At 42.7% G+C, this 27,599-nt stretch overlaps 1 protein-coding gene across 1 annotated transcript in view; it reads left to right on the top strand.

Moving 5' to 3' along the window:
• LOC133654398 (cilia- and flagella-associated protein 47-like) overlaps nucleotides 1-27,599 on the top strand; it is a 175,578-nt gene that overhangs the window by 1,817 nt on the left and 146,162 nt on the right. The window contains exons 2-15 of the mRNA XM_062054714.1: nucleotides 4,301-4,458; nucleotides 4,529-4,644; nucleotides 10,035-10,173; nucleotides 13,257-13,341; nucleotides 13,823-13,963; nucleotides 18,802-18,971; nucleotides 19,059-19,162; nucleotides 19,921-20,150; nucleotides 20,222-20,432; nucleotides 22,712-22,937; nucleotides 22,996-23,148; nucleotides 23,470-23,629; nucleotides 24,439-24,535; nucleotides 24,623-24,839. Coding sequence (XP_061910698.1) covers nucleotides 4,301-4,458; nucleotides 4,529-4,644; nucleotides 10,035-10,173; nucleotides 13,257-13,341; nucleotides 13,823-13,963; nucleotides 18,802-18,971; nucleotides 19,059-19,162; nucleotides 19,921-20,150; nucleotides 20,222-20,432; nucleotides 22,712-22,937; nucleotides 22,996-23,148; nucleotides 23,470-23,629; nucleotides 24,439-24,535; nucleotides 24,623-24,839 — 2,207 coding nt within the window. The remainder of the gene's footprint in view (nucleotides 1-4,300; nucleotides 4,459-4,528; nucleotides 4,645-10,034; nucleotides 10,174-13,256; nucleotides 13,342-13,822; nucleotides 13,964-18,801; nucleotides 18,972-19,058; nucleotides 19,163-19,920; nucleotides 20,151-20,221; nucleotides 20,433-22,711; nucleotides 22,938-22,995; nucleotides 23,149-23,469; nucleotides 23,630-24,438; nucleotides 24,536-24,622; nucleotides 24,840-27,599) is intronic.

The following is a 27,599-nucleotide window of genomic DNA, read 5'->3' as shown; positions in this document are numbered from 1 at the left end:
TACTGTAAAAAAAAAAAAAAAAAAAAAAAATTATTGTTGAGATATATTATTAGTATGGCTGACAAAATGAACACTCTTAATTAGGCCGATAAATGCTTTAAATTGTCCATCCATCCATCCATCCATCCATCTTCTTCCGCTTTTCCGAGGTCGGTTCTCGGGGGCAGCAGCCTAAGCAGGGAAGCCCAGACTTCCCTCTCCCCAGCCACTTCGCCCAGCTCTTCCCGGGGGATCCCGAGGCGTTCCCAGGCCAGCCGGGAGACATAGTCTTCCCAACGTGTCCTGGGTCTTCCATTTGGCCTCCTACCGGTCGGACGTGCCCTAAACACCTCCTTAGGGAGGCGTAATATCGGAAATTATCGGTATCGGTTTCAAAATTATCGGTATCTGTTTCAGAAAGTAAAGTTTATGACTTTTTAAAACGCTGCTGTGTACACGGACGTAGGAAGAAGTACAGAGCGGCAATAAATCTTGAAGGCACTGTCTTTGCGTGCCGGCCCAGTCACATAATATCTACGGCTTTTGAAACACTCATAAGTGAATGCAAGGCATACTTGATCAACAGCCATACAGGTCACACTGAGGGTGGCCGTATAAACAACTTTAACACTGTTACAAATATTCGCCACACTGTGAACCCACACCAAACAAGAATGACAAACACATTTCGGGAAAACATCCGCACCGTAACACAACATAAACACAACAGCACAAATACCCAGAACCCCTTGCAGCACTAACTCTTCCGGGACTCTACAATATACACCCCCCGCTACCCCCTACCACCCCCCACCTCAACCCCGCCCACCTCAACCTACTAATGCTCTCTCAGGGAGAGCATGTCCCAAATTCCAAGCTGCTGTTTTGAGGCATGTTAAAAAAAATAATGCACTTTGTGACTTGAATAATAAATATGGCAGTGCCATGTTGGCACTTTTTTCCATAACTTGAGGTGAAGTTGTTCTCTTATTTTGGAAAACCTTGTTACATTGTTTAATGCATCCAGCGGGGCATCACAACAAAATTAGGCATAATAATGGGTTAATTCCACAACTGTATATATTGGTATCGGTAATTAAGAGTTGGACAATATCGGATATCGGCAAAAAAGCTATTATCGGACATCTCTACTCTTAATCCATTTTTATTGACATATTTGTGTATTAACTCCCGCAATGCATTTTGGGCAGTTCAAGCAAGTACTGTTACGGTCACAAAAGCACAAATATGCAATTGTTCCAGTATTGACAGGCGGCAGAAGCAAACAAGTCGATATCGCAGACATTAAACCACACAGTGGTCTTATCTCCATTGAAAATTTGAGTTTATCATAAATATGATGGAGTTGACCGACAAACAATTATCTACACTGCAGGAAGGAGTCTTATTTTCATTGAAGCACTTTCAGCTTAAAATAGCACATTAATTACAAAAAAAAAAAAAACATTAAAATTTTGATAGGTGGTTTGAAAAATAGGCAGTAACGGTGGCACAGGGTTTAGCGAAGGTCCTGGGTTTGATCTTTCTGTGTCGAGTTTGCATGTTTCTCCCCATGACTGCGTGGACAAACACAATTAAATAAACAAAAGTAAGCCCGGGATCTTTCTGTGTGGAGTTTGCATGTTCTCCCCGTGACTGCGTGGGTTCCCTCCAGGTACTCGGGCTCCTCCCACCTCCAAAGACATGCACCTGGGGATAGGTTGATTGGCAACACTAAATTGGCCCTAGTGTGTGAATGTGAGTGTGAATGTTGTCTGTCTATCTGTGTTGGCCCTGCGATGAGGTGGCGACTTGTCCAGGGTGTACCCCGCCTTCCGTCCGAATGCAGCTGAGATAGGCTTCAGCAACCCCAAAAAGGGACACGTAGTAGAGAATGGATGGATAGAAGAACTACAATCGACTCCCATTCAAATCTTTCTTCTCCGTTCAACTAAAAATACAGTAATATCAAAAGGCTCCCCTGATGCAGATCCAAATGTCCACCAAAAAGCAGCGCAGAACTGACATGAAAACAAGAGGGAAACATCAAAAACACGAACAAGGGCACATCAGAGCACAGAGCTTCTGCAACCAGCAGCCACTACAGCGGTGCCATCTAGAAAAAAAATGCACCAATAGAATTGCAAATATTACAATTCAACCATTGTTATATTTATTCAATCAATTTGTATAAAACAATCTATAAAATTCCAATATCAGGTCTAAAATTGAATATGGAAACCCTGGCGCAACTTATTTGTAGGGCTTGCTCCAAGTACGTTTGTATGCTACAAATAGATTTGGCGCTACCTGTTCACCCTTGCTCGTAAACACACTATAACACACTTGGTCTGCTAGAAAATAAGACGGAGCATGGGGATCATTGATGCTAACTTAGCGACATTGTCGCTATATTTAGCAAGTAGCCAGACCCCTTTATGTATCCATTTTTTAAAAAGCAACTCGCGAGTCAGCGACCAATCTTGTGAAGAGACTTTTATTGACTCAGACAAAAAAAGCATGTATCGCTTTTCTCAAAGCATTGATTGATTGATTAAGACTTTTATTAGTAGATTGGTGGTAGCGGGGGGTGTATATTTTAGCCTCTCGGAAGAGTTAGTGCTGCAAGGGGGTTCTGGGTATTTGTTCTGTTGTGTTTATGTTGTGTTAAGGTGCGGATGTTCCCCCGAAATGTGTTTGTCATTCTTGTTTGGTGTGGGTTCATAGTGTGGCGCATATTTGTAACAGTGTTAAAGTTGTTTATACGGCCACCCTCAGTGTGACCTGTACGGTTGTTGATCAAGTATGCCTTGCATTCACTTATGTGTGTGTAAGTGCCGCATATATTATGTGACTGGGCCGGCACGCTGTTTGTATGGAGGAAAAGAGGACGTGACGACAGGTTGTAGAGGATGCTAAAGGCAGTGCCTTTAAGGCACGCCCCCAATATTGTTGTCTGGGTGGAAATCGGAAGAATGGTTGCCGCTGGAGATTTTCGGGAGGGGCACTGAAAATCGGGAGCCTCCCGGGAAAATCGGGAGGGTTGGCAAGTGCCCCCGAGTGTAGCTGTACATGATACATCTGGTTTGCTCTCCTCTGTGTCAAATCCTCTCCGTCTGCCTGCACGCAGCACGAAGCCCCTCCCCTCTGCGCTGTCTGTCATGATGGTTGCCTAGTTACGCTGCTGACCGCACCAGGGTGCACCGCGCGTTTTAAAAATGTCTAAAGCAGATAAAGCTACAGATAAAGATACAGATAAAGCAGATACTCCACCGTGTCCTCAACCTCAAAAGAGAAAACACCTCCAAAAATATGCACTTTTTCTCCTTTTTTTCTCTTCATCTTTTCATTTGGGTTCACACAAAAAAAGTGTTTCATTTTATTATAGTTCTCTTAAAGTGTCCCCAGACAGGCTTTGTTACGGAACTTTATATGCATATAATACAGTATATGCTCAAATTCAGCCTTTAACATGTATACACACAAGTGTTTCATTTCTTTCCTCTTAAAGTAAAAGTGTCCCCAATTGTACATTTACAGCACTTTATATACTTACATTTCATTTAAGTATTGTCCTCTTTCAGTAAAGGTGTCCCCAGACAGGCTTTGTTTACTTTACAGCTCTTTATATGTATAGAATACAGCAGGCCAGGCCTATATGCTCAAGTTCAGGCTAGTTACGATACATGGATGTAATAATTGATCTAAACATGTCTACACAATTTCAAGTGTTTCATTTAGTTTTTTGGGTGTTAAACTGCAAATATTTGTTTAATTTACAGAACTTTAGCAATGTTAATTGCTAATAAAGCACTTTAAACTTTAAGTATGACTAAATGTTTTCTTGACTTCCCCTTCTTTACTGACCACAAAGTGACCCCAGGGGCCAGGGCCCAGAGGCTAATATGACATTTGAAATAATGTCAATTAAATCAAAGCATTTAGTTTTTTTCATATACAAGATACACATGTTTCTATGCATTTCAGGGTTTTGGGGAGCCAAACCCTCAAATTTCTTAAAGGCTGCGCAGTTTCGCTGTGCCGCCGTGAGGAGTGTTCCTTATTTCTAGTTCTGAAAGGTGGCAACCCTTGTGAGAATATTATTTTGTGCATTTTTGTTTTGCTTTTCATGTTTATTACTCACTTTTTGCAAACGATTAATGGCCAATTGTGCAAATTGGATGCCATTATGTCTATTAGAAATGTGCAAATACTTTCCAGTCTTTATACGTTTATTTATTTAATTTATATTTATCTTTATATACATTAAAAAATAAGTGATTACATTCCTGTGTTTCTTTCTCTTCTTGCTTTCTTGCAGATATTTAAATTCTCAGCACCCAGATCTGCTAAGAACGTAGCTCCAGGTTTGTCTGTGAGTGGCGTGCTGGAGTTCACCCCGCAGGAAGAAGAGGAGATCAGAGACTGCATTAACATTCACATAGACGTTACACAAACCATCGAAGTGCCTCTTCGGGTGTAAGAAAGCATCTAATTTTTCCAATAATATACATTATTTGTGGACATGTCCTTTTTTGTGTTCATGTAGTTATCCAAGGGCTTGCGCTCTATCCATGGATTTGAAATTAGACTTTGGCTTCCTTTCTGCCAGCGGCCAGATGATGAGCAGACGTCTTCCTATAACCAATAAAGGCTCATCATCAGGTAAATGATCTCTTAATATAAACTCTTTCGGTGGTAGATAGAGTTCACCACTTTCTTAATTTTTACGTCATCTTTGGGGACAATAGAAACTCATTAGAACCCAGATCTATTGGTACATAAAGTATACCACAGACCAAGTGGTACACTTTTGGGGGCGGCATGGCGTAGTGGGTAGAGCGGCTGTGCCAGAAACCTGAGGGTTGCGGGTTCGCTCCCCGCCTCTTACCATGCAAATTGCTGCCGTTGTGTCCTTGGGCAGGACACTTCACCCTTGGCCCCAGTGCCGCTCACACTGGTGAATGAATGATGAATAAAAGGTGGTGGTCGGAGGGGCCGCAGGCGCAAACTGGCAGTCACGCTTCCGTCAGTCTACCCCAGGGCAGCTGTGGCTATGAAAGTAGCTTACCACCACTAGGTGTGAATGAATGATGGGTTCTCACTTCTCTGTGAAGTGCTTTGAGTGTCTAGAAAAGCGCTATATAAATCTAATCCATTATAAAACATGTTTAAAGAAACACTATAGTGTGCATAGATATCAAATATGTGGAATGTTACTCATACTGAACAAAAATATAAACACAATACTATTGTTTTTGCTCACATTGTTCATGGGTTGATCTCAAATATCTACAACTTTTACTATATACACAAAAGACCTATTCCTCTCAAGTATTGTTCACAAATCTGTCTAAATCTGTGTTAGTGAGCATTTCTTCTTTGCCAAGATAATCCATCCCATCTCACATGTGTGGCATATCAAGATACTGAGTAAACAGCATGATTATTGCACAGGTGTGCCTTAGGCTGCTCACATTAATAATGTGACCACCATTTGCCTCACGCAGTGCAACACATCTCCTTCACATAGAGTTGATCAGTTTGTTGATTGTGGCCTGTGGAATGTTGTCCACTCCTCTTCAACGGCTATGTGAAGTTGCTGGATATTGGCAGGAACTGGAACGCGCTGTCGTATACGCAGAGCCACAGCATCCCAAACATGCTCAATGGGTCAAATGTCCAGTGAGTATGCTGGCCATGAAAGAACTGGGATGTTCCTGTACACAGGAATTGTGTACAGATCATTGCAACATGGGGTTGTGCATTGTCATGCTACAATTTGAGGTGATGGTCTCGGTCCTCAATATCTCGTCACGGTATTTCTGTGCATTCAAAATGCCATCAATAAAATGCACAAGTGTTCGTTGTCCATAACATACGCCTGCCCATACCATAATCCCACTCCCACCATGGGCCACTCAATTCACAACGTTGACATCAGCAAACCACTCTCCCACACGACGCCACACACGCTGTCTGCCATCTGCCCTGAACAGTGAAAACCGGGACTCATCCGTGAAGAGAACACCTCTCCAACATGCCGGTTACGACGACAAACTGCGGTCAGGTCGAGACACCGGTGAGGACGATGAGCATGCAGATGAGCTTCCCTGAGACGGTTTCTCACAGTTTGTGCAGAAATTCTTTAGTTATGCAAAGGAATTGTTGTAGCAGTTGTCGAGGTGGCTGGTCTCAGACAATCATGGAGGTCCTGGCCTGGTGGGGTTACACGCGGTCTGCGGTTGTGAGGCCGGTTGGATGTACTGCCAAATTCTCTGAAACACCTTTGGAGACGGCTTATGGTAGAGAAATGAACATTCAATTCACGGGTAACAGCTCTGGTGGACATTCCTGCAGTCAACATGCCAACTGTAGGCTCCCTCAAAACTTGCGACATTGGGGTGTTGTGCTGTGTGATAAAACTGCACATTTCAGAGTGACCTTTTATTGTGGGTAGCCTAAGGCACACCTGTAATCATACTGTTTAATCTTGATATGCCACACCTGTGAAGTGGGATGGATTATCTTGGCAAAGAAGAAATGCTCATTAATACATATTTGTGAACAATATTTGAGAGGAATAGGTATTTTGTGTATATTGGAAAAGTATTAGATCTCTGAGTTCAACTCATGAAAAATTGGAGCAAAAACGAAAGTATTGTGTTTATATTTTTGTTCACTATAGGTTAACCATTGTTCATGGTAAATGTATTCCTTGCTTGAAAATAACTCAGTTTAACACTTGTTTGTGCTTACTACCACAAATGTACTTTGAATTGAACAAAATAACAAATATTCAAAATAATTTATCGATTAAATTAATTGAGTGTCTAATTAGCATGTTCGCAACAGAATGTAACAACAGTCAGTAATGTTAGTTTTAAGAAATGGCATCATGGCACTGTTCAATTAAACAACCAATATAGCCAAAAAACAACAATAGAATATGGCTTGTGCGATAGCAGTGCAGAAATGACCTCTATAATAATAGAAGGGATTAAAAAACATTTAGTAGATGCAAGCCCTTTGATTAAGGACTATATAAACAAACTTTGATTGTTTGATACACTAAGTAGACGTTTGAAATGATCATCTTTTAGTTACATTTTGGTGGATAAATACAAACCCCGTTTCCATATGAGTTGGGAAATTGTGTTAGATGTAAATATAAACGGAATACTATGATTTGCAAATAAATTTCATCCCATATTCAGTTGAATATGCTACAAAGACAACATATTTGATGTTCAAACTGATAAACATTTTTTTTTGTGTGCAAATAATCATTAACTTTAGAATTTGATGCCAGCAACACGTGACAAAGAAGTTGGGAAAGGTGGCAATAAATACTGATAAAGTTGAGGAATGCTCATCAAACACTTATTTGGAACATCCCACAGGTGTGCAGGCTAATTGGTAACAGGTGGGTGCCATGATTGGGTATAAAAACAGCTTCCCAAAAAATGCTCAGTCTTTCACAAGAAAGGATGGGGCGAGGTACACCCCTTTGTCCACAACTGCGTGAGCAAATAGTCAAACAGTTTAAGAACAACGTTTCTCAAAGTGCAATTGCAAGATATTTAGGGATTTCAACATCTACGGTCCGTAATATCATCAAAAGGTTCAGAGAATCTGGAGAAATCACTCCACGTAAGCGCACGGCCGGAAACCAACATTGAATGACTGTGACCTTCGATCCCTCAGACGGCACTGTATCAAAAACCGATATCAATCTCTAAAGCATATCACCACATTTGCTCAGGAACACTTCAGAAAACCACTGTCACTAAATACAGTTCTTCGCTACATCTGTAAGTGCAAGTTAAAGCTCTACTATGCAAAGCGAAAGCCATTTATCAACAACATCCAGAAACGCCGCCGGCTTCTTTGGGCCCGAGATCATCTAAGATGGACTGATGCAAAGTGGAAAAGTGTTCTGTGGTCTGACGAGTCCACATTTCAAATTTTTTTTGGAAATATTCGACATCGTGTCATCCGGACCAAAGGGGAAGCGAACCATCCAGACTGTTATTGACGCAAAGTTCAAAAGCCAGCATCTGTGATGGTATGGGGGTGCATTAGTGCCCAAGGCATGGGTAACTTACACATCTGTGAAGGCACCATTAATGCTGAAAGGTACATACAAGTTTTGGAACAACATATGCTGCCATCTAAGCGCCGTCTTTTTCATGGACGCCCCTGCTTATTTCAGCAAGACAATGCCAAGCCACATTCAGCACGTGTTACAACAGCGTGGCTTCGTAAAAAAAGAGTGTGGGTACTTTCCTGGCCCGCCTGCAGTCCAGACCTGTCTCCCATCGAAAATGTGTGGCGCATTATGAAGCGTAAAATACGACAGCGGAGACCCCGGACTGTTGAACGACTGAAGCTCTACATAAAACAAGAATGGGAAAGAATTCCACTTTCAAAGCTTCAACAATTAGTTTCATCAGTTCCCAATCGTTTATTGAGTGTTGTTAAAAGAAAAGGTGATGTAACACAGTGGTGAACATGCCCTTTCCCAACTACTTTGGCACGTGTTGCAGCCATGAAATTTTAAGTTAATTATTATTTGCAAAAAAAAAATAAAGTTTATGAGTTTGAACATCAAATATCTTGTCTTTGTAGTGCATTCAATTGAATATGGGTTGAAAAGGATTTACAAATCATTGTATTCCGTTTATATTTACATCTAACTCAATTTCCCAACTCATATGGAAACGGGGTTTGTATGTTAAGTTCTAGTTGCCCTCTCACACAACAGTTACGTTACATTTATAACTTAGCTACCTGCAGTGGTGCTCCTGCTGCTTCTCCAAAGTGACCAACACCTATTGTCAGATTTGTTTTCACGCTCTGATTTTACACACCAGGTGAAGAACATCTGATTTGATTAGTTACTGCCGTACCACCACGTGACTCACATTCCGGCATGTTACCATAGCTACAAAACTACAACTCTACAAACAGTACTAGCTGATTTGACAGTGTGCTTTCTGGGCTCCCTGCAAGACATACGCCAAGTTTGCAATAGATCTGAGACTCTTAAGACCCGCGGAAACTCTGTATCACTAGTTGCTAGCTTGTTTGTAGTGGAGGCGCAGACGGCTAACCGATTAGCTCACTACCAACAATGCCATGTTGCGTTATGTTTCTTTGGATTAAACAATAATTTGGAAATTTCTTATTACCTTTTCCCCCTCTTGCCTGATGTCCATGAGCTGAAATGTTGCACTTGCTGACCCTGCGGTGCACACTCTCCGGGCTGGAGCTGCAGGGGGCGGTGCCTTGCTGCTTTGTTATCAGGAGGGGAAAGGCAATGTACACGCTACTGAAATCCTCTCATTCACACTACTGAAATCCTCTCACACACTCTACTGAAATGTTTTTCTCTTGTACGCACAACTGAAATCCTCTCATACACAACTGAAATTGAGAGAATTTCAGTAGTGTGTGTGAGAGGAAATTGAGAGAATTTCAGTAGTTTGTGAGAGGATTTCTGTAGCGTGTATGAGAGACAAAAAAATATCAGTAGTGTGTTAGAGAGGTATTTCTGAATAATGTCCCGAATGACCCCTCATAAACATGCTTCCAATTGTTCGTACACACTTGTAGTGTTGCCAACTTTACTACAAAATAAGGGACATGTACATAATGCCATGGTGGTTTCAACATGATGTGGGAATACAGAGTAGGCTTATATTATGATTCAGCTGGAAATATAGAAAGTGTGTATGTTCCCTTGATTTCTTACTGTATTATTGTATAACGGAAACTTCAAAGAAAACACCATTTAGCCGTTTACTGGGGCTGTGAAACCCATGTCATTTAGCCTCACAGAAAAGAAAACTGCACAGACATGTCTTTTTGTAAATCTAGTTTTATTTACATTTAATTTCTATAATTTTTTGTCTTGTTCCTGTATTTTTAACCTGTTCTGCAGCCGCTGAAACACAGTTCATAACCATACACAATACTAGAATATTTTTTTGTTGGTAATTCTGCGATATTCTTCACCATTGTGCGCGTGCGTGTGTGTGTGTGTTTTGAAGGTGTATTCCATGTGCTGCACAGTGGAGATTCTTCCATCCGACTCTCACCCTGCACTGGAGTCGTAGCGGCTGGTGCTACCAAGTGGCTGAAAGTTGAATTACTTGCTGACAGACCCAAACACGTTGATGAGAAGTTAATGTAAGATTTGGTTTTTGCTACATTTCAACAGTTTCTGCAGGTTATTAATTTTAGTTAATTGCACAGTGGCACAATGCTCCTTCTAGGGAGGATTTCTGCATGGGGTCCCTGTTTTTTTATGCTCAGCGCTCATTTGGTGCCCTGTACAGGGGGGATACCGCCACGATGCTCATATAAAGTGGATAGTCACACCCATACTGTGGCGATCTTGAGTCACACAGGAAATTGTCACAGCCAGGCTAATCTCAACTTGTAAACAATGTGTGTTTGGCAAACAGTCAATCACACAGCAGAAAATAACGTAGGGTCATCAACTCAGACCACTATCTCTCGCGGTGTGATCAACACAAACACAAGGCATGCTGGGAAGCTCCTGCACACACTTTTTTAACATGCTATAACAAATAATACATGATCCTAATAATACTCCATCCATCCATTCATCCATCTTCTTCCGCTTATCCGAGGTCGGGTCGCGGGGGCAGCAGCCTAAGCAGGGAAGCCCAGACTTCCCTCTCCCCAGCCACTTCGTCCAGCTCCTCCCGAGGCGTTCCCAGTCCAGCCAGGAGACATAGTCTTCCCAACGTGTCCTGGGTCTTCCCCGTGGCCTCCTACCGGTCGGACGTGCCTGAAACACCTCCCTAGGGAGGCTTTCGGGTGGCATCCTGACCAGATGCCCGAACCACCTCATCTGGCTCCCCTCGATGTGGAGGAGCAGCGGCTTTACTTTGAGCTCCTCCCGGATGACAGAGCTTCTCACCCTATATCTAAGGGAGAGCCCCGCCACCCGGCGGAGGAAACTCATTTCGGCCGATTGTACCCATGATCTTGTCCTTTCGGTCATGACCCAAAGCTCATGACCATAGGAGAGGATGGGAACGTAGATCGACCGGTAAATCGAGAGCTTTGCCTTCCGGCTCAGCTCCTTCTTCACCACAACGGATCGATACAGCGTCCGCATTACTGAAGACGCCGCACCGATCCGCCTGTCGATCTCACGATCCACTCTTCCCTCACCCGTGAACAAGACTCCGAGGTACTTGAACTCCTCCACTTGGGGCAAGATCTCCTCCCCAACCCGGAGATGGCACTCCACCCTTTTCCGGGCGAGAACCATGGACTCGGACTTGGAGGTGCTGATTCCCATCCCAGTCGCTTCACACTCGGCTGTGAACCGATCCAGTGAGAGCTGAAGATCTTGGCCAGATGAAGCCATCAGGACCACATCATCTGCAAATAGCAGAGACCTAATCCTGCAGCCACCAAACCAGATACCCTCAACGCCCTGACTGCGCCTAGAAATTCCGTCCAAAAAGGTTATGAACAGAATCGGTGACAAAGGGTAGCCTTGGCGGAGTCCAACCCTCACTGGAAACGGGTCTGACTTACTGCCGGAATGCGGACCAAGCTCTGACACTGATTATACTGGGAGCGGACCGCCACAATAAGACAGTCCGTTACCCCATACTCTCTGAGCACTCCCCACAGGACTTCTTCGAATGCCTTTTCCAAGTCCACAAAACACATGTAGACTGGTTGGGCAAACTCCCATGCACCCTCAAGGAACCTGCCGGAAGTATAGAGCTGGTCCACAGTTCCACTACCAGGACGAAAACCACACTGTTCCTCCTGAATCCGAGGTTCGACTATCCGGCGTAGCCTCCTCTCCAGTACACCTGAATAGACCTTACCGGGAAGGCTGAGGAGTGTGATCCCACGATAGTTGGAACACACCCTCCGGTTCCCCTTCTTAAAGAGAGGAACCACCACCTCGGTCTGCCAATTCAGAGGTACTGCCCCCGATGTCCACGCGATGTTGCAGAGTCTTGTCAACCAAGACAGCCCCACAACATCCAGAGCCTTAAGGAACTCCGGGCGGATCTCATCCACCCCCGGGGCCTTGCCACCGAGGAGCTTTTTAACTACCTCGGCAACCTCAGCCCCAGAAATAGGAGAGCCCACCACAGATTCCCCAGGCCCTGCTTCCTCATAGGAAGATGTGCTGGTAGGATTGAGGAGGTCTTCGAAGTATTCCCTCCACCGATCCACAACATCCGCAGTCGAGGTCAGGAGAACACCATCCCCACCATACACGGTGTTGACATTGCACTGCTTCCCCTTCCTGAGGCGGCGGATAGTGGTCCAGAATCGCTTCGAAGCCGTCCGGAAGTCGTTTTCCATGGCTTCCCCGAACTCCTCCCATGTCCGAGTTTTTGCCTCCGCACACCGCTTGGCCTGTCGGTACCTGTCTGCTGCCTCCGGAGTCCTATGAGCCAAAAGAGCCTGATGGGACTCTTTCTTCAGCTTGACGGCATCCCTCACCGCTGGTGGACCAGCGGGTTCTTGGATTACCGCCACGACAGGCACCACCCACCTTGCGGCCACAGCTCCAATCGGCCGCCTCGACAATAGAGGTACGGAACATCGTCCACTCGGATTCAATGTCCAGCGCCTCCCTCGTGACATGTTTAAAGTTCTTCAGGAGGTGGGAATTGAAACTCTCTCTGACAGGAGACTCTGCCAGACGTTCCCAGCAAACCCTCACAATGCGTCTGGGCCTGCCAGGTCTGTCCAGCATCCTCCCCCACCATCGCAGCTAACTCACCACCAGGTGGTGATCGGTAGAAAGCTCCGCCCCTCTCTTCACTCGAGTGTCGAAAACATGAGACCGCAAATCCGATGACACAACTACAAAGTAGATCATGGAACTGCGGCCTAATAATACTCTTATTTATTATTATTATATCTGCAGCAACTAATGCAGGACAAACCCTCACATGTTATATCACTGGAAAGGTGTCCTGATGAGAAGTGTGCTGTTCGAAATTTGTAACAATTTGTGAAATCCTTTGTTAAAATGGCGATGTAATTTACGACCAAAGTTGATTAGAAGCCCACCGAATAGACATGTTATATCACCAGATATATCACATTGTATTCTTGTAGGTTGCTAGCAAACTAATAATGTACATGCACCTTTACATGGCTCTGCACCACAATGTGATGCATTTACTAACACGCACTATTGATAAATGTAACCGTCTTCTTCGAATAAATAAATGTTTCTAATTTTGCGTCTTTAGGGTCAGGCTTCAAGGCTGCTCTCCTGCGGCTCTCAATATTAAGGCTCAGGTGGTTGACCAGCATCTTGAGATCTTGGACACACAGGTACTACAGCCAGTTATTGTGTTCACTGTGATGTAGGGCTGTCTTTGACTAAGGATTTTCATAGTCAAATCTGATTTGTTAGATTTTGTTTTTTAAAGGGAGAAACAAACTGTTATGATGTGTAGTACTGTTTACGGTCTAGTCAAGGTGACTCATGCAGATCTGGCCGCTGTAAGGTATTTTTTCAAACGTTATTCAAATAAATGAATAAATAACGAATACTGTCTTTCATTGAATTTAGCAAAACAAAGATCTTAATTGCGACTTTTTTTTTACCTCGTAAAAGGCAAAACCACACTGACAGACCCCAAACTCTCTTGAAGGGAGGAGGGTGTTTAATGTTGGCCGATTCGACTGCGAGGTTGATAGTCAAATCAGACTCCTACGATTGGAATCGTTGAATCTCCGACTATTCACAGCCAGCCCTACTGTTATGCATTTTGTCATTGTGTGAATATACTTGCCTTGCAACATTCTACAGGGAGTATCTCTGTCCTGCCTGTGGTTCGGACCTGCCTACTTTGGGACATCTTGTGTGGAGCGTGTGGTCTTAAACAATAACGGGCCTGATGCATGTGACTGGGTTTGCTTGCTTAAGGAGTCTGCTGCTGGGACCGAAAACGTAAGTCATGTCCTGGGGAAAAATGCACAGCATGTGGTATGAAGGGAAGCAAGACAAAAAAATAATAACATAAGTTAAGGTTCTATTCTCCCATTCTCCCAAGTGTTTATCTATGTGCATATTTCCCTTATTCATATTCGTATTATCCTGCCTCTGGACCAGGGCCGTAACCTGGATTTGACAAATACCAAGGTTAAAAATTGGTGGTCATAGAGAAGCTTTGAAATGCTGAAATCATGGGCATCCCAGCACCATATAAATAATATTTGAGCAACACAATAAACAATCCACTTAAAAAAAAAATACTATGCTGAAGTTTAGCGTATTAAACAATTTAAACATCATTAAAACATAAGTTTAAAAACATTGGATTATTTCAAGGCTGAAAAATTAAAGAAGTTTAAAATTAATTACTGGTTCTTGCTCTAATCCAGTGGTTCTCAAGCTTTTGTTGTCATCCCCCACTTTGGACAAGGGGGAGTTTTCAAGCCCCACCTGCCCCCATCGCCCCAACAGAACGCTAATGCCAAGCTTAACATTTTCAAATGTATTGAACATCAAGTAACATCAAGATGTTCAGTTCCGAGCGGACCGATGAAGCGATGGAACTTCCGGAAGGCCAATTGGAAACTCTATCGCCTCCATACCAACAAGTCCACACGGTGTCTCCCACCACCAGACACACCCAACGTGGACGAGGCATACCAGGACTTCTGTAGGGCACTAACATCTGCGGCCAAAAAAGCCATCCCACGCGGCCGGCGTAAGAACTACAAACCATGCTGGGATGGCGAGTGCGAGACCCTCTACAGCGCCTTCCTCCGGGCTCCCTATGGCCCGGAGGCTAACAATTCAGCCACTGCCCTTCTTTCCACTCTTGGAAGGAAGAGGCACCAGCGCTGGAAAGAGGCAGTCCACTCCATCGACTTCTCGCACACTAGCCGTATCGCGTGGAGCACTTTGAACAACTTGACTGGTAGGTCTGAGCGCGCACCCCGAACATGCCCCGTTACCGCAAATGCTATTGCAGCACAGGTTGTGAAAAACGGGGCATATACCGGGATAAATCGAGATTTTTCCCGGGCGGTGCGCCAGGAAACTGCAGACCTCTGGAGGACAACAACATCTAGCGAGTGTAACATCTCCGGTGAGTTTTCACCGGAGGAGTTCACAGCTGCCCTCCAGTATACCAAACCAGGCAAGTCTGCTGGGCCTGACAACATCTGCCCAGAACTCGTGCTCCACGCTGCCCCTGCAATGAAGTCCTGGCTGAGAGTTTTCCTGTCTTCTTGCCTGCGCCAACTCCGGATCCCCAGGATTTGGAGAAGGGCCACTGTTGTCACTATCCCCAAGCCGAACAAACCAAAGGATGACGTAACGAGCTACAGACCAATCTCGTTGCTCTGCGTCCCCTTTAAAGTCCTCGAGCGCCTGATTCACGCCCGTGTCGAGCCCATCATAGACCCCCACTTCCCCCGGGAGCAGGCAGGTTTTCGACGTGGGAAGTCCACGGTGGATCAGGTCGCCCTCCTTACCCAGGACATCGAGGACTGCTTTGAGGCGAAAAAGAAGGCCGGTGCCGTCTTCATAGACCTGACTGCTGCCTATGACACAGTCTGGCACCGCGGCCTCACCTGCAAACTTCTCCGCCTGCTTCCAGACAGGCACATGGTCAAAATGATCATGGAGCTTGTCTGGAACCGCAGCTTTACTCTCACCACCAGTAACGGAGATAAAAGCAGGTTGCGGCGCCTGAAAAATGGCGTCCCCCAGGGATCTGTCCTGGCTCCCCTCCTGTATAACATCTATACATACGACCTGCCTGCCACAGTCTCACGGAGGTTCGCATACGCAGACGATCTCGCACTGCTGCACTCCGACAGGGACTGGCAGGCCTTGGAGGGAACTCTAAGCCAGGACATGGAGACTTTAGTGGCTTACCTCCATAACTGGAGATTGAAGCTCAGCGAATCCAAGACGGTGACACAAGCTTTCCACCTATACAATTGGGAAGCGGATCGTGAGATCAGGTTCGAGGTGCGGAAGCCGGATGGGGCTTCCCTTACCCTATGCCGGCCTCGTCCTACACCTGAAGACCCTCGTCCTGACCCTAAATACCTTGGGGTCACCCTGGACAGGTCGCTCACTTTCCGTAAACACCTCTTGGCAACACGCAAGAAACTCAACACCCGCGTCTCACTGCTGAGACGGTTGGTCGGGTCCGGTTGGGGTGCCGGGGCAAGAACTCTGCGAACAGCAGCACTTGCCCTGGTCTACTCAACTGCTGAGTACTGCGCACCTGTCTGGGCGCGCAGTGCTCACTCTAAACAACTTGATGTCCCGATCAACGAAGCCTTGCGTGTTATCACTGGATGCCTGCGCCCCACCCCTGTGGAGCTACTGCCCATCTTAGCAGGCATCCAACCCGCTGAGCTTCGTCGCCAAGGTGCTGTAGCAACTCTGGCGGGCCGGGCAAACATGGATGAGAACCACCTGCTCCATGAAAGGCTCACACTCTCCTCAGAGCCAACGCCCCGCCTCCCCTCCAGAGACCCACTGGTACCAGCCGCCCTGAAGCTCCTGCAGCAATGCAGTGACAACAACATCAGGGCGGCTCACTGGGCGAATCACAAATGGAGCACGGACCTGGAGCATACCATCTCCTCCAGACTCCGTGACTTCATACCTGACACCGGCTCAATACCAGGCCTCTCACTACCACGAGTGGCCTGGGTGAGGCTTAACCGCCTCCGAACTGGTGTCGGTCGCTTTCGCTCAAACATGTTCCAGTGGGGCTTAGCACCTAACGCGACGTGTGAGTGTGGCGCGGAGGAGCAGACTGCCGACCACGTGATCCTGCGTTGCCCGATTTATCGTGCTCCTAATGGTTTGCGTGGCCTGGCGGACCTGGATGACTGCTCGGTGACCTGGCTCACTTCTGTGTGTCCTGACATATGAACGGGAGGGCCCCCCGGGCCTGGGGTGGTAAAAGGCATAGACCCTCGGCCTCAGGTCCGGGTGCCGGAAAACAGCTGCCCATACGATGAAGAAGATGTATACATTCAAACTCAATAACATAAAATAACATCAAGTTTAATAATAAATAAAAAAAAACTGTGCAGCTGTGGTATAACTTGCATCAAGTTCAATAATAAATAAAATAACTTGCATCAAGTTCAATAATAGATAAAACAAAAGTGTTATAACTTGCATCAAGTTCAATAATAAATCAAAAAAAGTGTTATAACTTGCATCAAGTTCAATAATAAATCAAATAAAAGTGTTATAACTTGCATCAAGTTCAATAATAAATCAAATAAAAGTGTTATAACTTGCATCAAGTTCAATAATAATTTAATTTGTCTACGAGTTGTTCCTCAAGATCACTTGCAATGTCGCATATACGTCTCGCAACGGTGTCGTTTGACAGTGGGACAGCTTTTAATTTTGCTGCGCTTGTCTCGTCAAGCATGACTGACACCATGTCTATTGCAGCGGGGAGAATGAGCTGCGCAGCAATTGTGTGTGGTTTTTTGCATTGTGCAATTCTGTATGCAACTCTATATGAAGCCATTTGAGCGTTACTGTTCACTGATGCAGCTTTTACCATGCGCTTCACCTGTTGACGGTACTCTGCCAGTTTTCTTTGAAAGAAATGAAGTGGCTTATTGACGTGATTGGGGTGTGTGGTCTCGAGGTTTCTCTTTAATTTGTTGGGTCTCATGCTGTCTGCTGCTAGCGGTTTTAGACACAGAACACACAGGGGTCTCTCCTCTGCCCCCACCACCGCTGCCGTGAATCCAAGAGCAAGATACCCTTCATCATATTTTCTTTTCGGTTGGCTGTTTGGTTGAATAGGCCCGTCAGATTTTTGTTTCTCTACAGGCGCTGGCTCTGGCTCGACGACCTTTGAGGTGCGAGTCACAAATGTATCCATTTTGTGTAATTGAGGTCCACACATTAGCCTGCTACCCATCCGCGCGAAAGTTTGTTCCGCTTAGCCCCGCCCCTATTAGTTACTGTTGCTATGTCTGTCAAACTTTCGCTCTTACCTAGAAATTTAAAGCATATAGGAAAAATAAGTAATTTACATTTATTTATATAGCGGATTTCACAGACAGAATCACAAAGTGATTTACAGTGTGTATAGAAAATGAAAGCATAGTAAAAAAAAAAAAAAGAATATATAAAAAAAAAAAAAAAAAAATTTAAAGTGAAATTTCCTCCCGTTCCTCGCGCCCCACCTGTCATGTCTCTATTCTCCCCCAGTAGGGCGCGCCCCACACTTTGAGAAACGCTACTCTAATTAAAAAAAAAAAGTGGTCTCTTTCGGAATTGAAACTAAACCACTATTGCACGATCTTGCAAATGATCGACTCGCAACTGCGAATCGGTTTTCATTGTTTAAAATAGCCGTTCAAAAGACACCACTTGTTTGTGGACATCACATCTTCAACAGTTACAGACAGGTAACTCTATGACAATAGGGCCGAGACTCAAAACCAGATATAACTTCTACGCTAAATCGACAAATCGGCGCCAATGTCAGACGCATGTTGGCCAACGTTAGCTGTTGTCACAGTCACATGGACCCTATTAGTTGCCCAATGTATGATATTATGCACCAATGCATGTGCATGAAGGAACCAACTTTTGCACAAAGGAATTGACGTAACTGAGGTGACATAAGATGAATGACATAACATTTGAGGAATTATCAGCATTATTCTATCAAGTTCTAAATGAATGGGTTCTCACTGAAACTTTGAATAATACTTACCTGTCTACTCTAAGTGAGGAAATGGGTCAGTTGAAGTGAATGTGATGCTTCTTTTTAGGGTGAAAATCTTGACAAGAGCACAGACGCCGCCCTGCTAGCCAAAATTCAAAATTGCAGTCCAGCCACTCCAATCTTATCTTCGGTATTGGAGTGTATTCCAAACCAAGGCCACCTGGGACCATATAAGAAAACTACTGTGGCAGTCCGCTTCAGTCCCATTGCTCATAGGTAAACTTGAAAATGAGTAGTGAAAACACACTCACCGTTACATTATCAAGGAGATAAAAATAACCTTTTTTCATTTCCTTTCCTCAGATTACGTCAGAAGAAGAGTGATCGCCAAGCAACCCGGCAGGACTACTGTCTTTTTCTGCACTTTGACTCAGTTAGAAGTAAACATGGCTTCACTCACCCAAATGGTACGCAAATTAGAGTATTATTTTGGTGCTTTTGTAAACATTTAAATTTGACAGACATTTTACTTCCTATTCAGTGCAAAGTAAGTTTAAAAATGAAAGCATGGTAGTATTATTCCGGATTTTACCACAGCAACTAACAAAACGTAACAATTGAATTTATTTTTAGATTGTTAGCCACTGTGAGTAAGATTTGTGCATGTATTGCACTCTATTGTTATTGTAGTGTAGACATACAAAACATTACCGCAGCAGCTCTGTTAGAGTATGACATATGACACTATGAAATATGAAAACACAAAAATCTAAGTAAAACATGCACAAATGATGTAAAACAATGCCAGCAATTTTTTAAACTACCGTTGGTTAAAAATCTTTAATAGGACCCATTCCAACAGGGTATTTTGGTGTGTGTTATGTTGACAACCGCTCATCTAATTGTTAATTAGCCAATTTGAAAAGCGTTGACATGAACAGGTTCCACTGTATTTACTATTATCAGTAACATTTTTACATTCTTACGGTTGGTAACACAGAAACTGTGTTGATTTTCATTTGACTGTGCAAAGGTACCCACATCTGAACTAGTTCCTGAAGGGTTTCGGTAAAAAACAGTGTCCTCTGCAGTAGACATTTGTTTGTTACACATTTTGGAAATAAAATAACCAAAGTGTCCATTGCAAAGGACATTGGGTGTCAGGAGGATATACTTTGTCACACTTTGTGACTCACAAACATTCTCTTGGCTTGTCTCTCGACAGGTAGCAGCATTGTTGAGCTAGCAGTGACAGGCTCCGGGCTGCCTGTCGCTCTGCGTCCAAATCCATCAGAGAGTTTTGACTTCTCCACCTGCAATGTGGGCCATCGTGCAGAACGCCTTTGTGTGCTGCAGAACCTATGCCCACAACTTCCTGTCAACTTTCGATTCCGCAGGTTAGCGCATTTCAGCAGCGAACCCTCCTCCGGCACCATTGCCCCTGGACAGTGTCAGGTAATACCAGGAGTTGTTGTTAAAGCACAGTATTGTAGTCAAATGGTGTGTTCTGTATGTTGCTTTCGCAGGATGTACTTTTGTATTTCAACGCACGGCAGCAGGGAAAGTTCCAAATGTGTCAGAAACTTGATGTTTTGGGGTATGTTGTTGGCCGAAGAGGTAATGACACCAGTGAGGATGACGCTAAACTCAAGTTTGGCAGCTTCTACACCATAAATCTACATTTATCAGCGATCGGCAAAATTGCGTTGATGCTACCTGTGCCTAAATTAAATCCCGGTAAGTAATGGAAAATATTTGATTGCATTAAAGTGGCTGTTTGCAACCTTTACGCATATGCCTGAGGGCGCTAACTTTTTAAAGTGTTGTAAGCATTATACCTCACCCTCTTCCGGCTTTCATCATGTGATGAAGTAACTACGGAAATATCGACAGAAATGTAAAATATATCAACATAGTAATTAGAATTTTTAGATACAATTTAAAATGAGGCTTGATTTGACATTACTGCTTCTGACCTACACTATGCAGGGTGTTTGTGGACAAATAAATACACATATAATATGCATATATTTTTACAAAAAAATACAACCCCATTAATAATTAATACACACAGAACAAAAACAAATTCAATTAATGAATTACTTAGAAAATATTCAAAACATAACGCTGATGACTTCAACATGATGGCACTGAGCCGTGGGGCTGTTATTATTAAATATTTTAATTGTTTAATTTATGCTATTCTTTATAACATATTCTGTCTGTAATAAACGTTTTATTCTTAAAAACGAATTCTTATGAAGTAAAATTTAAAGTTACTATTGATTTATTTGTTGTATTTATGAAGTAAATACCTCCGCCATCAGGTGTATGTAATAGCCAGGGTTGGTTTAGTTCAGGGGTCCCCAAACTTTTTGACTCGGGGGGCCGCATTGAGTTAAAATTTTTTGGCCGGGGGCCAGACTGTTTGTGTGTGTGTGTGTGTGTGTGTGTATATATATATATATATATATATATATATATATATATATATATATATATATATATATATATATATATATATATATATATATATATATATATATATATATATATATATATATGTATATATATATATTTATGTATGTATGTATGTATGTATGTATGTATGTATGTATGTATGTATGTATGTTCCTTGACACTAATTGACTAAAAGACCACTTGCCGCGATGATATCATGTTATCGATGGGAAAATGCATTTTTTGACATTATGATTTGCCTGAGCGGCTAGGAGACCCCGAGAGTAACAAGCGGTAGAAAATGGATTAGAAAGGACAAATTAAAAAAACAAACTTGAGACTTCCTGTGGGACGGATTTTGGACGCTGGCCATAGTTTGGGGACCACTGGTTTAGACTTAGACTTAGACTTAGACAAACTTTAATGATCCACAAGGGAGATTGTTCAACACAGTAGCTCAGTTACAATGATGGAAAGTGTAAGGAAGGAAAGGACAATGCAGGTATAAATAGACTAAAAAAGCTATAAAAAAATCTAACATATATACGAATATATACATAATATGTGTACAGAATAATTTATATACAGATATATTATATTATGTCTATAACATATATACAATACATACCAATGACCATGTACAATATTACAGTATGTACAGTATATATAACAGCAGCAGCATAAAATAGAGAGTAGGTCCAGCAGGAAATAGAAGATAGACATTATAAACAAAGAGAAGTAGCTAACATGTCAGGTGTCAGATAATAGGCAGATGTCATCTATTGCTGTATGGCGAGTGATTATACAGCTGGATGGAGTACGGAATGAAGGAGTTCTTGAATCGCACAGTGCGGGAAGGAAGTTGAAGGAGCCTGTTGGAGTATGAGCTCCGCTGTTTAGGTCATTAGTTAGTTGCAACATAACTCAAAAAGTTATTGGCGGATTTTGATGAAACTGCCAGAAAAGGTTAAATTGGATAGGTAACAAGTGATTAGATTTTGGGGGTGATCCGGATAATTTATTTTACGTTACCTTACGTTTACATTAGGAGGCTGAACTTTTCTGTGTTTATGCTACACCCAAAGAGAAAGACAGTGAATGACTGACAAGAGGGTTCACTAATTCTACTCTGTTATAGCGCAAACATGCCCAAATGTTGACCTATGTAAAGAGTGAACTCTCTTGCAGCTTGTTTGAAAATGAACAAAACAAACAAACATGCACAGACGTGCCTATTTCATTTATCCTTTGATTTGCTGAGGTTTGTTTCTTTGTTAATTCGTTAGCAATATAACTGAAAACTTTATGGGCGGATTGTGATTAAACTTTCAGGGCATGTCAGAAATGGGAATTGGATCAAGTGATTCGATTTTGGGGGTGCAAAATCACCGTCTTTATTCTGGATTTTTAAAGGGTTCTTTACTATTGGTAGATACGTCTTGCTGGAGGTGTGCATTCTCTTAGTACTTTTCTAGGTATTAAATAAAGTAATTTATGTAATGTACATTATTTATATTATATGTCAATGAAAACATAATTATTGGCTACTTTTTCAGGTATTACACCACAAGTGACCAATCCGAGCGGATCACGTCCTCGCGTTCCATCTTCTGAGTTGCCCCGCTGCTATGGGATGGTGCGTGCTGCTGTGCTCAACGCCTGCAAGACCACTTTCCACATGCATCACAGAAAGGGTCCAAAGTCAGATGGTGAAGTTTATGTGGCTATGCCGAATGACCGATCCAGCAGTGTCCGACCATCCTCACCACACACGCAATACAGGTAGCATTAGGAACACACACCTCACATGTTACACCAAGGTAACATGCTGTGTTTACAGGACCATCTTCACTGGAGTACACCGGTATAACTTTGTGGATCCTGAATACAGCTTTACTTGGGAGGAGACGGAGCAAAGACAGAAACATAAACAGACTTACGCCGACTTCATCAGGCAACTCAGACAAACACGACTGCAGAAGATTAAGACCAAGTAAATACAAAAAAATACAAATACATACAGTTGCACTCAAAATGATCCAACACTCAGGTTTCTAAACTTGCAGTATTTTGGAACAAAGCAAAAATTCTAAGAAAATGTTTCTTACCAAGCTTCTTGTTAATGGTCTTGTAGTCCATTTAACAGCTATTTGGTAAATAGGTTTAAATGGAAAATAATATTTATGTAAAATGTGTTTTTTAATTAGCAAGCTATTGAAACATACAATGGGGGCAGAATTATTTCAAGTGCAACTGTATACTTATAAAAGTAGCTTGTGATATTAGACCAATCTTTGTTATGTTTTGTTATTAGACAAGAAGCCCAAATGGAAAACTATGGGATTATAGCTTCTCAAGGCCTTGTACCTCCCAAGATCCTCATCAGTGACTTGAATGGGAAACAGAAGTCCAAGAGCAGGCCAAAGCTTGCTTCCTTTGGCCGGTCCCAGGGCATGACTCTCAGCAGAGGGCAGGTCAGTCTCTTAAATGATGATTTAGTATTCTACACTAATGTCTGCCATGTTTAAGGGAACTTGTTAATTGTCTGTATTAAATTTGGAAGATGTGAAGGAAGGGGTTTGTGAGTTGGTCAGTCGGTCACTAAGTTATCTGAACAAAACATCCACTTTGTGTGGGAGGTCCATCCATCCATTTTCTACCGCTTGTCCCTTTCGAGGTTGCAGGAGGTGCTGGAGCCTATCTCAGCTGCAATGTAGAGAGTGTTTCTACCTTTTAAATTTTAAAGTACTCAAAGCGCTTTGACACTATTTCCACATTCACCCATTCACACACTGATGGCGGGAGCTGCCATGCAAGGCCCTAACCACGACCCATCAAGAGCAAGGGTGAAGTGTCTTGCTCAAGGACACTATGGACATGACTAGGATGGCGGAAGCCGGGGATCGAACTAGGAACCCTCAGGTTGCTGGCACAGCCGCTCTACCACGCCATCTCCAAATGTGTGTTTTTATAGTTACTCTGGTAGAATCCAGGTTAATACTGCATTGCTTTACACTGAGCAGGAAGTGACTGTGTGCATGTTAACAATACTACAACTAAGGTCGCCATATAGGGACCAATGTTTACTAGAAATGACACTCACATTCTCACATTTTATGTTGACAAAAACAGTTAACCATATATGTTGAGGTGAACGTTATTTTAGAAAAATTAAATAATACAAAAATAACTGCCATAAAGCAAATACAGGATGTAGAAATGGCAGTAAGATTGTTATTCTGATAATCCTTGTACTGTTATAAATATTGTATCTCCCATCAAGGTGTCAGAGGAGTTGCATGCAGTTCCAGTTACCAGCCAGGAGGTAGCAGACTGTGACAGGACTTTGACAGCTCAGGAGCTTTATCAGGTTGTCATTGGTATGTTTTGCACCTTTTGTGGTGAGGATGTAATCAGAGTTGTATGTATTTTACATGTTTCTGTGTCCTCTCTCATATTATGACAAGCTCCATTATTTGTGGACTTTGGTGAGGTGTGTGTGGAGTCGGTGTGTGTGCAGAACCTGGAGCTGACCAATCACCTGTCAGTGTTTGTGAGGGTCCAGTTAGAGGTGGACTGCCCTGAGCTGCAAGGATTGTCCCCACTGTCTCACGTGCTACCACCAGGATCCCAGAACCAAATACCTCTGACCTTTCAAAGTCACCGGCTGGGTGATTTCTGCAGGTTTGAGGAAAAAGAAACATATTTGTGTATCCATTAATTCCAAGCAAACCAGTATTGTTGATAGAAATAACATTTTTTGGGTTTCTTTTGAACGCACAGTAGACAAATTAGATTTGATTCTGTGCTGATTTTTTAAGTTTACGCCCTGACAAATAGAACATGAAGTGTACATCATTTTTGATGATAACATTATTGTAACAAAGAAAGACCAAATATAAAAAAAACAATATAAGATTTTAATGTATTTGTATTGGATTGAAGTAAATAAGTATTTGATGCAAAGGTGAGTAAGAACAACCTCTAATAAAAGATGAAATCACCAGACTTGGAGGATTTTCATCCAGATGTTTAATTTTATCGAATAAAAGCAGATATACAGACATCACACAAAACTATAGTAATTTCAAATGGCAACTTTCTGGCTTTAAGAAACACTAGAACAAATCAAGAATAAAAATGTGGTATAGTAATATTCATTTTTAGATCAAATTATGGAATCACTGAATTATGAAAAAAACATCAAGGATTCCCCAGGTAAGTATTAATTTCCAAAGCTAACACCTGCATCACATTAAATGTGTTTATTAATCTGCAGTTAATAAGGAGTGTTTACACATTGGAGAGCTGTTGCACCAGATGGATTGACATGAATCATTGCTCCAACACGAGACATGTTAATTTAAACAAAGAAGAAGCCCGATTGTAGCTGAGATAGGCTCAAGTGCCCCCCGCGACCCCAAAGGGAATAAGCGGTAGAAAATGGATGGATGGAAGAAGATTATCAAATTTCTTCAAGAAGGTAAATAATAACGCAATGTTGCAAAATATATTGATTGTTTAGTCTGCTGTGTCTAAAGTCTGGACCAAGTACTGTACAAAAAACATGAGAAGGTTGTAAAAGGAGAGAATACTGGTAGACCAAGGAAAACATCAAAGTGTCAAGACAGAAACTTTAAAGCAATGTCTTGAAAACAGAAAATGTACACCAAAACAAATGGGTGGAAACTGGAGTCACCGTCTGTGACCGAACTGCAAGAAACCGCCTAAAAAAATGGGATTTAAACACAGAAAAGTTAAACAAAAGCCATTACTAACAACTGAACATAAAAAAACAAAGTTACAATGGGCTAAGGAAAAGCAATCGTGGACTATGGATGACTGGATGGAAGTCATATTCAATGATAAATTGCAAATCTGCATTGGGCAAGGTAATGATGCTGGAACTTTTTGTTTAGTGCTGTTCCAATGAGATTTATGAAGACGACTGCTTGAAAAAAACGTGCACATTTCCACAGTTATTGATGATATGGGGCTACGAGTCAGTTAATGGCACTAAAGAGATGGCTGTCATTACATCTTCAATAGCTACAAGTTTACATTGACATACATTATGTTTGTTTATGTTATGTATATGTTATTAGGATGTTTGGGGATGATGACATCAATGTTCAATACGACAGTGTATATTGCCATACAGAGCAAAAACTAAAGACTTTCTTTGAAGAAAGATATATAAAGTCAATGTCATGGCCCTACATGCATATATTTGGATCTCAATCTAATTAAAAATCTGTGGTGGAAATTGAAGAAAATGGTCCATGACAAAACTCCAACCTGCAAAGCTGATCTGACAACAGCAATCAGAGAAAGTTAGAGCAAGATTATTGAAGAGAACTGTTTGTCACTTGTTAATTAAGTCCATGCCTCAGAGACTACAAGCTGTAATGAAAGCCAGAAGTGATGCAACATACTACTAGTGGTGTGTTGTAGTGTTTTGTTTGTTTTTCACAATTCCATAAATGTTTCCTCAGAATTGAGTGATTCCATATTATCACTCTGATCTAAAAAATAAAACTGCTACTATCAACATTTTTATTTTTGATTTCTTTCAGTGTTTCTTAAAGCCAGAAAGTTACCATTTGAAATTACTTTAGTTTTGTGTCTTGTCTATTGTCTGCTTTTTTTCTACAAAATCAAACAACTGAATGTACAACCTCCAAGACTAGCAAGTCCAGAATTGTTGCCAGTGGTTGTGGTTGTTGTTGTTGTTGTTGTTGTTGTTGTTGTTGTTGTTGTTGTTGTTGAGCAACACATTGGTTAAACTGGGTCAAACCTAGGCTGCCAGTTTCCCGGGTTGGGAGACATGCGGCAGATCTGTTGCCTTCTGCCAACTTTTCCAAATGACTCTTTCGGGGAGGAGACTGCTAAATGGGGTGGGGGTCTCTTCCTTTGGTCTATAGTGGATGAGTAGGCAGTCGAAGGGCACATGTTCCGTGGTTTCCTTGCCTAGGCCATACTTGCTGCAGGTGGTGTCCACCGCTCTGCCGATCTTTTCGAGCCACTATTTCAGGTCGGGGTGATGGCCGCTATGCAGGCGACTCGGTGTAACTTGCTCACTTCTTGTCAGGTCATTCTCTTCATGTCTATTGATAATTTCACCCTGTTCTCCATACATTGCCCTCAGTCTTGCCTTGCTAAGGGGTCCACTGCAATGCGCCTGCCAAAATGCTGCTTTTGCTGCGTCATATTGCCATTGGGTGTGGTTTGGGGTCGCAGTTTTCCCCAAGCTTAGCGGCCTCGTTGCTGACTACCCCGCTGTAGCCTTGGCACCACATGAAAGTGAGTTGGTGATGCTGCTAGTATGATGCATGAAGTAGTTCCAGCGCCTTCGCTTCATCAGCGTTGTTCAGGGCAATATTTTTCAACCTTTTTTGAGCCAAGGCACATTTTTTTCATTGAAAAAATGCGGAGGCACACCAC

The sequence above is a fragment of the Entelurus aequoreus genome, linkage group LG07 (assembly GCF_033978785.1).
Source record: "Entelurus aequoreus isolate RoL-2023_Sb linkage group LG07, RoL_Eaeq_v1.1, whole genome shotgun sequence".
In the NCBI taxonomy this organism is placed as follows: domain Eukaryota; kingdom Metazoa; phylum Chordata; class Actinopteri; order Syngnathiformes; family Syngnathidae; genus Entelurus; species Entelurus aequoreus.
This window is presented reverse-complemented; position numbering and strand designations above follow the sequence as displayed.